The 14,571-nt window shown below is 44.7% G+C and overlaps 1 protein-coding gene and 2 long non-coding RNA genes across 13 annotated transcripts in view; 1 reads left to right on the plus strand and 2 right to left on the minus strand.

Annotated features, from left to right (window-relative positions):
• CFAP57 (cilia and flagella associated protein 57) overlaps positions 1–14,571 on the plus strand; it is a 76,016-nt gene that overhangs the window by 57,669 nt on the left and 3,776 nt on the right. For all 5 annotated transcript variants that reach the window (XM_021940360.2, XM_021940356.2, XM_009206536.4 and 2 more), the window contains one exon: positions 6,512–6,644. In XM_021940360.2, the coding sequence (XP_021796052.1) occupies positions 6,512–6,644 (133 nt within the window). The remainder of the gene's footprint in view (positions 1–6,511; positions 6,645–14,571) is intronic.
• Positions 1–14,571, minus strand: part of LOC110743664 — a 90,267-nt gene that overhangs the window by 57,061 nt on the left and 18,635 nt on the right. The gene's annotated exons all lie outside the window — the stretch shown is intronic.
• Positions 714–14,566, minus strand: LOC110743667. Its single transcript, XR_002523011.2, has 2 exons — positions 13,823–14,566; positions 714–1,047 (listed from the first exon to the last, which is right to left on the minus strand). It is a non-coding gene; the product is annotated as an uncharacterized LOC110743667 (long non-coding RNA).

Below are 14,571 nucleotides of genomic sequence, written 5' to 3' on the forward strand. Positions count from 1 at the left end.
GGCTCACACCTGTAATCCCAGCACTCTGGGAGGCCGAGGCAGGCGGATCACGAAGTCAGAAGATCGAGACCATCCTGGCTAACACGGTGAAACCCTGTCTCTACTAAAAATACAAAAAATTAGCCGGGTGTGGTGGCGGCCATCTGTAGTCCCAACTACTCGGGAGGCTGAGGCAGGAGAATGGCGTGAACCCGGGAGGCGGAGCTTGCAGTGAGCCAAGATCACGCCACTGTGCTCCAGCCTGGGTAACAGAGCAAGACTCCGTCTCAAAAAAAGAAAGAAAGAAAGAAAAAAACGGCAATTTCCATCCTTGTCATCCAAGCAGAGGACCTATCCAAGAACCAAGGTAGAAATCCAGTGGGAAAGCCTAGAAGTCCATCACAGGATGGGCCACTGGTGCCTGTGGACTGCAGGTGGCAGGGGATGGAGGGTGGATGGCACAACTGATTCCAGACCCTCAGTTGGTGGCCTTGGTGTATGCTGGTCAGGAGCTAGCTGAACCTCATCTTCAGGTTGCCATGGCCCTGGCACTTCAATCCAAAAAGGCTGAGGAAGGCCGCGGCAAACATGGCATCTAAGAGTAACTCATTAGAAAATAACAGAAAATGAGGTCACTGTCTCATTTGCATATTCAGACAGGAGCTCAGCCTCCCCACTCCATTCCTTAGCAAACTGACAGATATGAAAATAAGAGTTGCTATGAGATACAAACATCTAGGACACGCATTTTATTCATTCAGTACACATTTTTTGAGGGCTTCCTGTACAGCAAGCTCTGTGTCAGTCACAGAGGATTCCAAGATGAATGTGATAGTGTTCCTACTCTCACGGAGTTCATCACTGGGAACCTGGACCAGATAAAAATAATTACTGCTCAACTCATTGTATGCAGTGCTGTGGGCTCATCCTGGAAAAGGGGTTCAGTGATGCCTTCAGGACTTGTGGAAGGTTTCTGGGGCAAGGGGCATTTGAGCTGGGCCTTGAAGGGTGAGTAGAGGTTGATCATGGAACAAGTCAGGGAAGAGCCTTCCAGGCTGTGGGAACAACCTGAGAAAAAGCAGAGAAGAATGAGGCCTGTGAGGTGCTTGGAGACCCAGGAGTCCAAAAGATGAGCGTCCAAGTGGAGAAGAACCCACTGAAATGGTTGGTGGCTGAAGGTCATGTTGAAAAGGGCCTCCATGCCATGCCAAAAAGTACAGTTTGTCCTGTAAACAGGCTCCACCCAAGGTTTCTTAGGTAGGGGTGTCTTTGTTTTGAAAAGACAAAACACTCCATTGGCAAGGTGGGAAGACTGGTGGGGAAAGAGGCAGGTGGCAGAAAAACCCGTTAGGAAGTGACTGTCATGTTAAGGGTAGATGAGAAGGACTTGGAAAGGGGAAAGTTGTGGTGTCAAAAGGCATTTCGGAGTAGAAATGACAAATAGAAATGTCAGGTTAGACATGGGAGGAAGGCTGAAAGAACGGAGGATTCCAGGATGGCTCATTTGTGCAGTTAGGCAGATGGTGAGCCCACTAACTGTGGGTTCCAGAAAGATGTCACTGATGCAAGGATTCCAAGTCCATGGAATAAATCTGTTGCCTGCTTTTTCCGGGCTGTGAGGTATTGCCATATTCTAAAGGCATCGACTCAGGCCATGCCATTAGGGGGCGCTGTAGGCATTCCCTTCTCTTCTCTGCTCAATACGGAGGTCTGGAAAGACCTGCCGGGGTCATCAGTCAGTTCCAAAGGCCAAAGGCAGTCCTGGACAGCTTGGCAGAGCCCCTTTGCTTAGAAAGCTTTTTACATAAACAGTTTCACATCCCCCAAGACTTGGCACCTTGGTGGACCCCAGGTCAGGTTTCCTCTGCAGCTATGTAGACCTGGGTGGGGGTCTGGAGGATTGGAGGGGCTTTTGGAAGTCAAACTGACCAGGGAGCGATCAGGAAGAGAAGGCTCAGCAAACCCATTGCATTCACATTTTTAATTCACAAAGCCATCCAAAGCATAAACAGTTGACCTCAATGTGACCTCAGGCCCTCAGAACACAGGCCATCCCAGAAAACATTTTGCGGGTAGCCCAACTTATATATATTGGGAGTGTCCTTGGCCATGATACTATGTGAGGTATTGGAATGGAGGTGACAGAAATGTGAGGGGGGACAGCAGAGCCTGGAAAGCAGTAGTCATGGAGGAACAGGGCACTCTGGATGGAGGCATGACAGGGTTCAGACCCCAGCTCTACCACTGAGGTACGGCCTCAGTTTCCTCACAAGGTTGGTGTAAGGAGGAACTGAGGGACTGTATGCACGCTGTTTGATACATTGCAGTGATCCAATCAACCCTTGCAATTGTGGTTACTCTTATTATTGTTATCATCAAGCTCTTCCTGCCTTAGGTTCTCCTTTCCAACCTCCTGGCTCTGGGCCTGGAACACTCTTCTCCTCTGTCTCCCCTGGGAGCCCTCCTCACACTGGGTTGGGCCCCTGCTTCAGCCTCTCATGGCAGCTCTGCACTGGAGCCAAGCGGGACCTCCCACGTCTGGCACAGTGACCACTGTAAGCTTTCAGGAACTGGTTCTTACTTATTTAAATGAATAAGTGAATGAATGAATGAATGAATGAATGAATGAATGAACAGAACAAGAGAGTCAGGCTGCACTGAGTGGTGGGCCTCAATCATACTCCAACAAGGATTAAGCCCTGGAGACCCATTTAGGTGAGGGAGCATCATGAAGATGTCAGAGGTTGGCAGGGGGGTCAGAAACTGGCATTCACACCAACAGGTACCAGGAGCCAGAAATCCCAATCACAGTGACAGGGCCGTAGAGGGTGGAGGGGGTGGGGAGAAACCAGGACAGGGCTCCACTTGCGGGGCGGGGCGCTTTACAGCAGAACAGGGGAGAGCACTAAGAGCTGGTGACAAACCAGCAGGAAGGGTGAACATCAGAATCAGATCAGACACAAAAGCAATAGGACTCAGTGACAGAATGGAAGGAGATGACCAAAAAGAGGAAGCAACTAAAGATGCAAACTGTGAGAGAACTCGAATTGCGCTTTCAGTTTCTAGTGCTTATTCTGATGATTATTAATGAGTTATTTAATGAGGATCAGGAGAAGTGAAGCTTAGCAAAGCCTACTGAAAGGAGAAATGGAGAGAGACCTGGAGCGAGCAAGCTTGCCCCTGTGGCTCTAAGACCCTCCCTTCTGTTCTGATCTCTCACCTCTCCCTTATCCCTTGGTTTGTAACTTCCTTATTAGTAAGAATCTCATCTTATTTGGTTTGGTATGCACTGCGTTAGTTATTCATTTTCTCATCCATTTCACACATATTTATTGAGCACCTCTAACATGCAAGGCAGGGTCCAAGGTCCATAACCCAATAAATATGTATTGAATTGATCATGTCATGATAGCAAGTCTATCAAGGAGAAAGTCCATGGGAGGATCTAGCAGAGTTTCACCAGCAGCATCTGGAAAGGAAATGTGGGAAACCTATCACTGTTATGAGAAAATCTGGAACTGTAATGTTCCCCACCCTCCCTCCCAAACTGGGGAGACCAAAGAATGACAAGTCCAGCTTGGCGAGTGGATGAGTTTATTTAGGTCTTCCATGCGGGGCACTCCTGGGCAGCCGCAGGACCGCTCTAGAGACCTGCATTGCCTCCCATCTCGAAGCTGCTTTTAAGCTAATTTTCTGGCTCTTCACCTCAGTGTATGTGCCATGGGACTGTTTTCCTTGGTAGGTTTTCAGGTATCTTCTAGGATGTTTGGATTCTCAGGGACACCTGCGCCTCAGCTGGACACCATGGCCTTGACTAACTGCCTGGCCTTGAGGGTTCAGACAGTGAGCATACACCCTTAAGTAACCTGGTGGGGGGCGCATCACACCACAGTCACCAAGGCCTGGGTTGGTTAAAAGGGTAAAGCATTCAATGGAGAAGACATCTGACTCAGAAACACAAGTACAGATCCTAGCATCAAGAATGAAGGGTTGACAATGAGGACTAGGCATTTCATCTGAGAGAGAGAATTTCATGACTATAAAGGAATACCTGAGGCTGGGTAATTTATAAAGAAAAGAGATTTATTTGGCTCACAGTTCTGAGGGCTGTACAAGAAGCATGGCGCCAGCATTGCCTCTGGTCAAGACCTCAGGAAGCTTTTACTCATGATGGAAGGCAGAGGAGGAGCAGGCATGTCACATGGCAAAAGAGGGAGCAGGAGAGGAGAAGGGGCCAGGTTTTTTTTTTTTTTTTGTGATGGAGTCTCACTCTGTCACCCAGGCTGGAGCACAGTGGCACCATCTTGGCTCACTGCAAGCTCCGCCTCCTGGGTTCATGCCATTCTCCTGCCTCAGCCTCCCGAGTAGCTGGGACTACAGGCACCCGCCACCACGCCCAGCTAATTGTTTGTATTTTTAGCAGAGACAGGATTTCACTGTGTTAGCCAAGATGGTCTCGATCTCCTGACCTTGTGATCTGCCTGTCTGAGCCTCCCAAAGTGCTGGGATTACAGGTGTAAGCCACCGCACCCAGCCGGGACCAGGTTCTTTTAAAACAACTAGTTCTTGCAGGAACGAATAGAACAAGCACTCACTCATTACCACGAGGATGGCACCAAGCCCTTCATGAGGAATCTGCTCCCATGACCCAAAGACCTCCCTCTAGGCCCCACCTCCAACACTGGAGATCAATTTTCAACAGGAGATTTCGAGGAGACAAACATCCAAACTATATTGTAAGGAATAGTGAAATTAAGTAATATACTGGAAGTCTAAAGGTGTAGGTCTGTGCTTTAGATGAAGCATTTCTGGAGGAAAAGAATCTGTTGCGGTGTCTCTAGCCCAACCCCCGCTCCCTCCTGGGCTCCACAGGTACCTCCTCACAGCAGAGGACTGTTTGTCACAGCTCAGGGAGAACAGTGCTTAAGACCGTCCTGTTCACTGGGCTCTGACTCCGTAGCCCCCACTCGTGAGATAATGTCCCAAGTAGAAGCACAGTTTGTTCCTGGCACAGGTCCATTTTACGTAGATTTGGCCTGCAACTGCCTTTTCTGGTGTGCGGACCCTCAGGTGCTTTGCAACTGAAAGTGTGGTCTGGCCCGCAGACCAGCAGCAGCATCTCTTGGAAGTCCAATGCAGGATTTCAGGGCCCATCCCAGACCTATGAGTCAGAGTGGCAGCTAACAAGGTGGTCAGGTGATGTATTTGTATGGTCATACATGAGGCACTGCTGTAGACAAGCCACTGTGGCTGTGGGATCTAAGAGCAAAGTGGCCAGTCTCTTTGGGCCCTTGGGGATGGGGCTCCTCCTTGGGGTACTTGTGCTGGGTGTGAAATGGAAGGCAGAGATTTGAGGTGTGGGAAAAGAGGAGAGAAGAGACTGTTTGGTCCCAGGGTGCAGAGGCTGCACCACCTTGCCCCCAGCAAGTTTCGTTCTCACTCCTGTCGACTCCCCTCCTTTCACTCTGCATTCCAGTGATGCAGGACTGCTGCAGGTCTCCCCCACCCCCATCAGCTGTGTCATATTCTGTGCCTTTGCTCCTGCTGTTCTAGTTGTCTGGGACTCCTTTACCGTCTCCTTGGTGACTCCTTCAAGCCTCACCCCGGGAGTCAATTCCTAGGAATCCACCCTAGTCATTCAGGCAGAAGTAAACATCTTTCCTGTAGGCCCACTCCTCCATCACAGCAAGGTGGCCACCATGCTAAACTGTACCCACGCCCCCCACTAAACTGTAAACTCCTCAAGAGCAGAAGCTAAGATTTACTCTCTATACTCTAGGATTAACATAGTATCTCTATAATATTGCATGATTACATTATGGGTACTCTATAAACATTTATTAGGTAGATAGTTGCATGGATGAATGGATGGATGGATATTTGTCAAACACAAATCAGAGAAGTGAGCTTCCAATGGATGCAGCAAACGTTAATTATCCATGTACTTTTCTGTTTTACTCACTAAATAGCATGCTGCTGAGGGCAGACCATGTCCTATTTCTGTTTGCATTTTATGCACTTCCCAGATAGCCTATAAATGTGGGTTCAGCAGACGAATGAAAAATGAATGAAGTACAGCACAGTGCTTACGAACTCTGGAGCCAGACTGTTGGGGTTGGAATCCTGACTCTACTGATTGCTAGCTGTGTAATTGAGCAAGTCATACCTCTCTGTGCCTCAGTTTTCTCTTTTGTAAAATTGTGATTGTAATAACAACCCAGCCATAGGGTGGTTATGATGCATTTAAACTCCTATAAAAAGTGCGTGGAAAAGCGTTGTTGTTGCTGTTGACGTTGCAACAACAAGTGGATGGGGGAATGGTGCTGAGTCCACCTGAAGGTAAGTTAGCTGGTTCCTTAAGAGGCTGAGCAATAGGCTGGAATAAAGGCTCAGGCCCCAGTAGAGGATCCAGAGTTCTGGATCCAGGCCTAACCCTGCCCATTCCCCATACACTCAGCCCAGGAGGGCGTGCCATGTGCCCACTGACCACGCATCTGTCCACACTCCCTCAATCTTCCCCCTTTTTCTGCAGGAAAATGTCTCTCTGATCAAGGAAATTAATGAGCTCCGCAGGGAGCTGAAGTTCACTCGGTCCCAAGTTTATGACCTCGAAGCAGCTCTGAAACTGACCAAGAAAGTCCGACCACAAGAAGTTTCAGAGACAGGTAATGTCACCAGTGGCCAGGGGAGATGGGCATTGGGACGAAGGGATTTATGCAGCCGCAGGCAGGTCTCCCTTTGGCTTCCTTCTGTATCAGGTCACATCTCCACATAGCCGTCTGGGATCCTGTCCGGGGCACATGCCTGCTCTCCGAGGAATCCGTGAGGGCCTTCCCACACTCAGACACACACAGGTCCACAGTCCCCTGGCTGACATCCGTGAGGTTAGCTACAGTTCAGAATACAGACTCTTTCAGATTTTGGAAAGTGAATACTTATGTAACATTCCCAGAGGGGTCTGGGGCAATGCCCTGAAATCAAACACTTTAGTATTTCTGTAGTGACATATGAATATTCACACTAAGCTTCCTGAATTTAAAAAGGCACTCCGTTTTTAGATCTTCTTGCATTTTAGAATAGTGAATAAGGGATTGTGAACCTGTACAATTAAAATGAAGACAAAAAGCAAGATGAGAAGCTATTTAAAGGAAGAGGGGAAATAATTACATAAATATTAAATGAGTCAGTTACTGCAATTATATCCTAAAGTTCCTCTGAATTTCTGACGGCCAAGGCAAAAAGAGAAACAAAGAAATATGATCGTTTATATTGTATGGCAAAAGGGAGCTTTTTTCTGGAGAAACAAACGTTTCCCTGGCAATAAATTCTCTGAGAAACTTAGCACATGGATCCTTAGGAAAGGAATGAGTAACAATGAACAGCCTTTAATTACACATGCCGCTTTCGGGCCCCAAAGAAGCATTTTTTAAGTATCCATTCCTTATCTGGACAATCAATAAAACCAAGAGATTAAGGCATCTCTATGGCAAACTAAGCCAACACGGTTCAAGTTGTTGTTTTCGGGTGGTTTGCATTCAGGAATAAAGATTAGAGGCTTGAACTGAAACATCCCATAGCTATGGATTGGGTCTCTGAAGTGTCAGTTGTCTCTTGTACCATGATCACATAGGATTATGATGTGGAAAGGTGGTTGAAAGGTACACAGGAACCTTGTACTACTTTTGCAACTTCTTTTTGGTCTTCAACTATATAACTATATATATTTAATAACAAAATTAAATACATATATGTAAAATCTTATATATGTATTTAATTTTGTCGTTTTGTGCACTTTTGGCTAGGGTTGAAGTTGAGACAAGTGTAAACCCTGAGTAGTACCTGAAGTGGCAATACCAGGCCTACGGAGTTGATGTGAGAGCACAGCATGTGTCATAAAGACTGAAATACTTGCAGCCAGGTGCGGTGGCTCACATCTGTAATCCCAGCACTTTGGGAGGCTGAGGCAGGCGGATCACAAAGTCAAGAGATCGAGACCATCCTGGCCAGCATGGTGAAACCCCGTCTCTACTAAAAATACAAAAATTAGCTGGGCATGGTGGCGCAGGCCTGTAGTCCCAGCTACTCGGGAGACTGAGGCAGGAGAATTGCTTGAACCTGGGAAGCGGAGGTTGCAGCGAGCCGAGATTGTGCCATTGCACTCCAGCCTGGGCGACAGAGTGAGACTCCGTCTCAAAACAAGAAACAAGAAACAAAAAAACAAAAGAAAACTGACATACTTGACTTCTCAGAGGTGAAACCATCTTCTCTTCTCTTGAAAATAAAGCACAGATGTGAACAATTGCAAAACTTCTCTTAAAAAATGTTTCAGGCCAGGTGCCATGGCTCACACCTTTAATCCCAGCACTTTGGGAGGCCAAGGCGAGCAGAACGCTTGTGCCCAGAAGTTCAAGACTAGCCTGGGCAACATGGTGAAACTACATCTCTACAAAAAATACAAAAATTAGCCAGGCATGATGGCACATGCCTGCAGTCCCAGCTACTTGGGAGGCTGAGGTGTGAGGATTTTAGAGTAAAATTGATCACCTGAGCCTCAGAGGTTCAAGGCTGCTGTGAGCCATGATCACACCACTGCATTCCAGTCCCAGTGACAGAGCAAGACCCTGTCTCAAAAAAAAAAAAAAAAGTTTTAAATATGTCCAAGTATCCTAACAAAATATTCAGTTGAGACCTCCTCGGGATGCCATGTGATATAGCCAGATTCTTCATATTACTATCATGGAGATTTCCAGACATATACAAAAATTGAGAGAGAAGTCTAATGAATTCCTGTGACCCCAGTCCCCAACTTCAACAAATATCAACTCCTGTCACTTGTGTTTCATCAATATACCCCCACCCAGAAGCCAGAGTGGTGAACCTAGAAGAAATCTAATGTATGCCACAAAACCCTCAAAAGGCTCAGCAATGATCAGGAGCAGATATCTCTGGAGGTGGAAGTGAAGGTAGGGCTGAAAACAGAAAAAAATCTGTTTAAGAAGCTGTTAGATCCACCTACTATCCAACACAGTGGCTAAAAACAGACCCACATCAAGTCCATCATCTTGAAATTTCAGAACACCAGAGTATAAGGAAAAAAATCCTCCAGACTTCCAAAGGAGTTAAGGAAAATTTTTATACGAAGGATCAAAAATCACAATTATAGGATACAAAATCAAGGCACACAAAAAAGTTGCAATTTTTTATACTAACAGTGTACTATCCAAAAAGGAAATTAAGAAAACAATTGCATTACAATTGCATCAAAAAGAATAAAATACTTGGGAATCAATTTAACTGAAGAGGCAAAAGACTGAAAACTACAAAACACTGCTGAAAGAAATTAAATACCAGTAAGTGGTGGATTGGAAGACTTGTTGTTAAGATGTCAGTACTGGCCGGGCGCGGTGGCTCACGCCTGTAATCCCAGGACTTTGGGAGGCCGAGGCGGGCGGATCACAAGGTCAGGAGATCGAGACCACAGTGAAACCTCATCTCTACTAAAAATACAAAAAAAATTAGCCGGGCGCAGTTGTGGGCGCCTGTAGTCCCAGCTACTCGGGAGGCTGAGGTAGGAGAATGGCGGGAACCCGGGAGACGGAGCTTGCAGTGAGCTGAGATCCGGCCACTGCACTCCAGCCTGGGCGACAGAGCGAGACTCCGTCTCAAAAAAAAAAAAAAAAAAAAAGATGTCAGTACTACCCAAAGTGATCTGAAGATTCATTGCAGTCCCCATAAAAACCTCAATGACATTTTTGCAGAAACAGAAAAATCCATTCTAAAATTCATATGGAATCTCAGCGTACCCTGAATAGCCAAAACAATCTTGAAAAAGAAGAACAAGGTTGGAGGTCTCATATTTTTGATTTCACAACCTACAACAAAGCTATAGCAATCAAAACAGTGTGATACTGGCATAAAAACAGACATACAGACCAATGGAATAGAATGTAGAGGCCAGATATAAACCCTCAAATATATGGTCAAGTGATTGTCAACAAGGGTACCAAGATCATTTAGTGGGGAAAGGACAGTCTTCTCAAGAAGTAGTGTTGGGAAAACTGGATATACACATACAAAAGAATTAAGGTAGATCCTTACCTTACACCATATACAACAGTTAACTCAAAATGAATCAAAGATCTAAACAGAAGAGCTAAAACTATAAAACTCTTAGAAGAAAGCATAGAGGAAAAGCTTCGTAACATTGGATTTGGCAATATTTATTTGGTGAATGACACAAAAAGCACGGGCAACAAAATAAAAAATAGATAAGTTGTTTGTGAGATTTGCAGCAATGTAAGCAATGCAGGCATGTGTGTGAGATTTGGCTCCATACTAAATCTGGCATCATGCTTAATTGTATTAAAAACCTGAACATATTTTGTTTTTGAGTACACACATGAAGGCCCATCAGTGATAAACAGCTTGAGATTAAAAATTACTAGAAAGTCTCACCTTTTTTTTATTACTACTTAATCCAAGTGAATGTCACTTTAAATTAGTTTGAGATAAATTCTAATCAATATAATTTCCTTAAGGACAAGGCCAATATTTCCTGAACATTAAAACTTTGTACCCATATCACAGTTCTTCTTCATTAAAGGAAAAGATCTAAAACCAACACAAACTATTGATTCAAGTGACTCACACTAGAAACAACCACCACTCAAAAACAGTTCCACTTTCATCCACCTCTCCAAACAACAATATATAATGTACTATTTCTGTTCAGAACTTATAAAAGCCTTCCACTAGAAACTAAAGAACATGGATGATTTTATACATATGCATACACAAGCAAAACACAAAGGAGAACAAACAGCAAACAAATAAAAATTAGAAGCAAAACAAACAGGAAACCAATGCCACCATTTTCCCCACTCAGTCTACCCTGGAGACTACCATTTACCCAGAGCCCAAAAAACCACATGATGAATATTTTATTCCTCATACACAATTCAATATCCTTAAGTCCACCAATATCACCATACATCCTGTGCAATCAAGAAATTCACTCTAGGCACATGACCTACTAGTAAGTACTCCAGTGCCAGCATTATTCATGCAAAACAGCAAACACAGTGTGAAGCGATACAAGCATGTATGTGAGATTTGGCTTCACACTAAAGCTGGCTTCATGCTTCACTGTATTAAAAAAGAATTGCCAGTCAGGCACAGTGGCTCATGCCTGTAATCCCAGCACTTTGGGAGGCCGTGGCAGGTGGATCACGAGGTCAGGAGATCGAGACCATCCTGGCTAACACGGTGAAACCCTGTCTCTATTAAAAAAAAAAAATACAAAAAAATTAGCTGGGTATGGCAGCAGGCACCTGTAGTCCCAGCTACTTGGGAAGCTGAGGCAGGAGAATGGTGTGAGCCCGGGAGGCGGAGCTTGCAGTGAGCACAGATCACGACACTGCACTCCAGCCTGGGTGCCAGAGCTAGACTCCATCTCAAAAAAAAAAAGAGTTGCCAAACTGCCAATGCATGTCTTTAAAATATTTCTTATTTTACCTTCATCAAGACTAAGAATTTTAATTATAAAAATGTTAATTATCCAAATTTTTCCAATTCTCTATAAGGTTTTAAAGAATATTTTATTATCTAAACTTTTTAATTTCTCTGTATGTGCAAAGAAACAAACAAAAAAAACTACATGTGACTGACACAGACCATGCGCGACATGCCTGAGCTTTCCATCCAGTCCCAGATTTTCTTCTTCTTCATTTTTCTTTAAAGAACCAGTCATTTGGCTGGGCGCAGTAGCTCATGCCTGTAATTCCAGCGCTTTGGGAGGCCAAGGCAGGCGGATATGAGGTCAGGAGATCGAGAACATCCTCGCTAATACGGTGAAACCCTGTCTCTACTAAAAGTACAAAAAATTAGCCAGGTGTGGTGGCAGGCACCTGTAGTCCCAGCTACTCGGGAGGCTGAGGCAGGAGAATGGCATGAACCCGGGAGGCAGAGCTTGCAGTGAGCCAAGATTGCACTCCAGCCTGGGTGACAGAGCAAGACTCCGTCTCAAAAAAAAAAAACAGTCGTTTTGCTCCGGGACAAAAAATCCATCATACAAAATTCTTTCTCATACAAATTTATTATCTTCTCTTTATAACCTTCCTTACCAAAAAATATATCTTCATATCCATAACTTTCTTCACATCTCTCTCCCCTACCTTGTTTCACAAAAAAGTTTTCTTTTTTTTTTTTTTTTTGAGATGGAATCTCACTCTATTGCCCAGACTGGAGTGCAGTGGTGGGATCTTGGCTCACTGCAAGCTCCACCTCCTGGGTTCACACCATTCTCCTGGCTCAGCCTCCCAGATAGCTGGGACTACAGGCGCCTGCCACCATGCCTGGCTTATTTTGTTTTTTTCTTGTATTTTTAGTAGAGATGAGGTTTCAACATGTTAGCTAGGATGGCCTCCATCTCCTGACCTCGTGATCCTCCTGCCTCAGCCTCCCAAAGTGCTGGGATTACAGTCTGAGCCACCACACCCAGCCCATAACCCTTTCTTAATTGGAAATGACCCAGATAGCCAATGAGCATCAAAAATAATTTTAAGATTTTAAATTACACAAAAAGTTTACCTAAAACATTTATCCCATTGACATGTATTCAGTTTCTTCGTTTTTTTTTTTTTTGTTTTTTTTGTTTTTTGAGACAGAGTCTCGCTCTGTCACCCAGACTGGAGTGCAGTGGCTGGATCTCAGCTCACTGCAAGCTCTGCCTCCCGGGTTCATGCCATTCTCCTGCCTCAGCCTCCCAAGTAGCTGGGACTACAGACGCCCACCACCTCGCCCAGCTAGTTTTTTGTATTTTTTAGTAGAGACGGGGTTTCACCATGTTAGCCAGGATGGTCTCCATCTCCTGACTTCGTGATCCGCCCGTCTCGGCCTCCCAAAGTGCTAGGATTACAGGCTTGAGCCACTGCACCTGGCCCGGTTTCTTCATTTTTAACAGTTTATGTAGACTACTTCTGAAAACAGGTATTAGACACAATCATACAAAGTTAGTTATTTCTTTGTTAACCATGTCTTTTTTTTTTTTTTTTGAGACAGAGTCTTGCTTTGTTGCCCAGGCTGGAGTGCAGTGACGCAATCTTGGCTCACTATAACCTCTGCCTCCCGGGTACAAGCAATTCTCCTGCCTCAGCCTCCTGAGTAGCTGGGACTACAGGCGCAAGCCACCACACCCAGCTAATTTTTTTTTTTTTTTTTTTAGTAGAAACAGGGTTTCACCGTGTTGCCCAGGCTGGTCTCAAACTCCTGAGCTCAGCCAATCCACCTGCCTCGGCCTCCCAAAGTGCTGGGATTACAGGCGTGAGCTACTGCACCCAGTCCAACCATTTTCTTAATAGCCAGTGAACATTAGGTGCTCACCAAAATATCCTCAAAGTTAAATACATAGGTATTTTTGCCAATAACTCAGAAGATTCACGTAACAACATTAAATTAGTCTTATCTGTCAAAGAAGGTATATAAACCAAGATCATTTTGTTTTGGTGAGATTAATAGCTTTATAACCTTCTATGCCGAACACTGAAACCTCAGAATATCTAGCAGAGACGTATAAAAAAACCCAAACAAAAATGTATGCTGACAATTCTGAAGACATTTCTATTTTCATTTTACAAATAATTTTAAAGTCAGTTTGTTTAGTAAAGATTAACATAAGTCATGTGAACTTGAAAATTGCTTGGACATTTTTACTTAATGTATGAGTGCTCTTTTACCTATAAGCCAACTTGGTAGACACAACATGTAACAATAAGTATACATACAAATAAACACATACAAATGGACATGTAGACACACACACAAACGAAAATCCAGTAACTTTTACCTTGGAACTCTAGCCATGAAATGCCAATACAAGCTCACTGGTTTTACATAGTTATACGTTGTTTGCCCCAATAGTTAATCCAATGAAGAATGTGAACTGAAATTTTGGGTAAAGCAGTTTCCATGGCAGTTTGATTTTTAAAGGTCAAACTTCCCTAGACTCCAAAGAACACTGGGGCTAACTAAACAGCACCAAAGGAAACATTACACATTAACCAGGCCCGACTCTGCTTACAACAGCAGCACAAAAGCCTGGATACATGCAACTCCATCCCACTTTTCCATTCAACAGCAAACTCCAGATTCCAAACAAGACTGGGGCCAAACAGTATTGCAAAAGAATATCAACTTGGCTACATTCTGATTTCCCATGACTATATCAAACACACACAATCACCAAAACATTATCCAACTGCTGCAGCAACAAACAAGCCCCTAGTGTCCAAACTGAAACAGTCAGGGTGCTTCCTTTCTCTACTGGTTGGGCTTGATCGACCTGCAAATGGAAATTCCATAAGGAATTTCCCAAATTGAGAGGAGTTGATCCCACTGTCTGGTACCCAAGAGAGACACTCACTTGCTGGGACGCAACACACAATTACAAACAAGTCCCCAAGAGTGTCCGTATTGAAACAGTCAGGGTGCTTCCCTCTCAGTCCGTTGGGCTTGTTCCACCTACAAATGGAAATTCCTTTAAAAATTTCCCAAATTGACAGAAGCAGATCCTGCTGTCTGGACCCACAAAGGACA

This window comes from Papio anubis, chromosome 1 (assembly GCF_008728515.1).
Source record: "Papio anubis isolate 15944 chromosome 1, Panubis1.0, whole genome shotgun sequence".
NCBI lineage: Eukaryota > Metazoa > Chordata > Mammalia > Primates > Cercopithecidae > Papio > Papio anubis.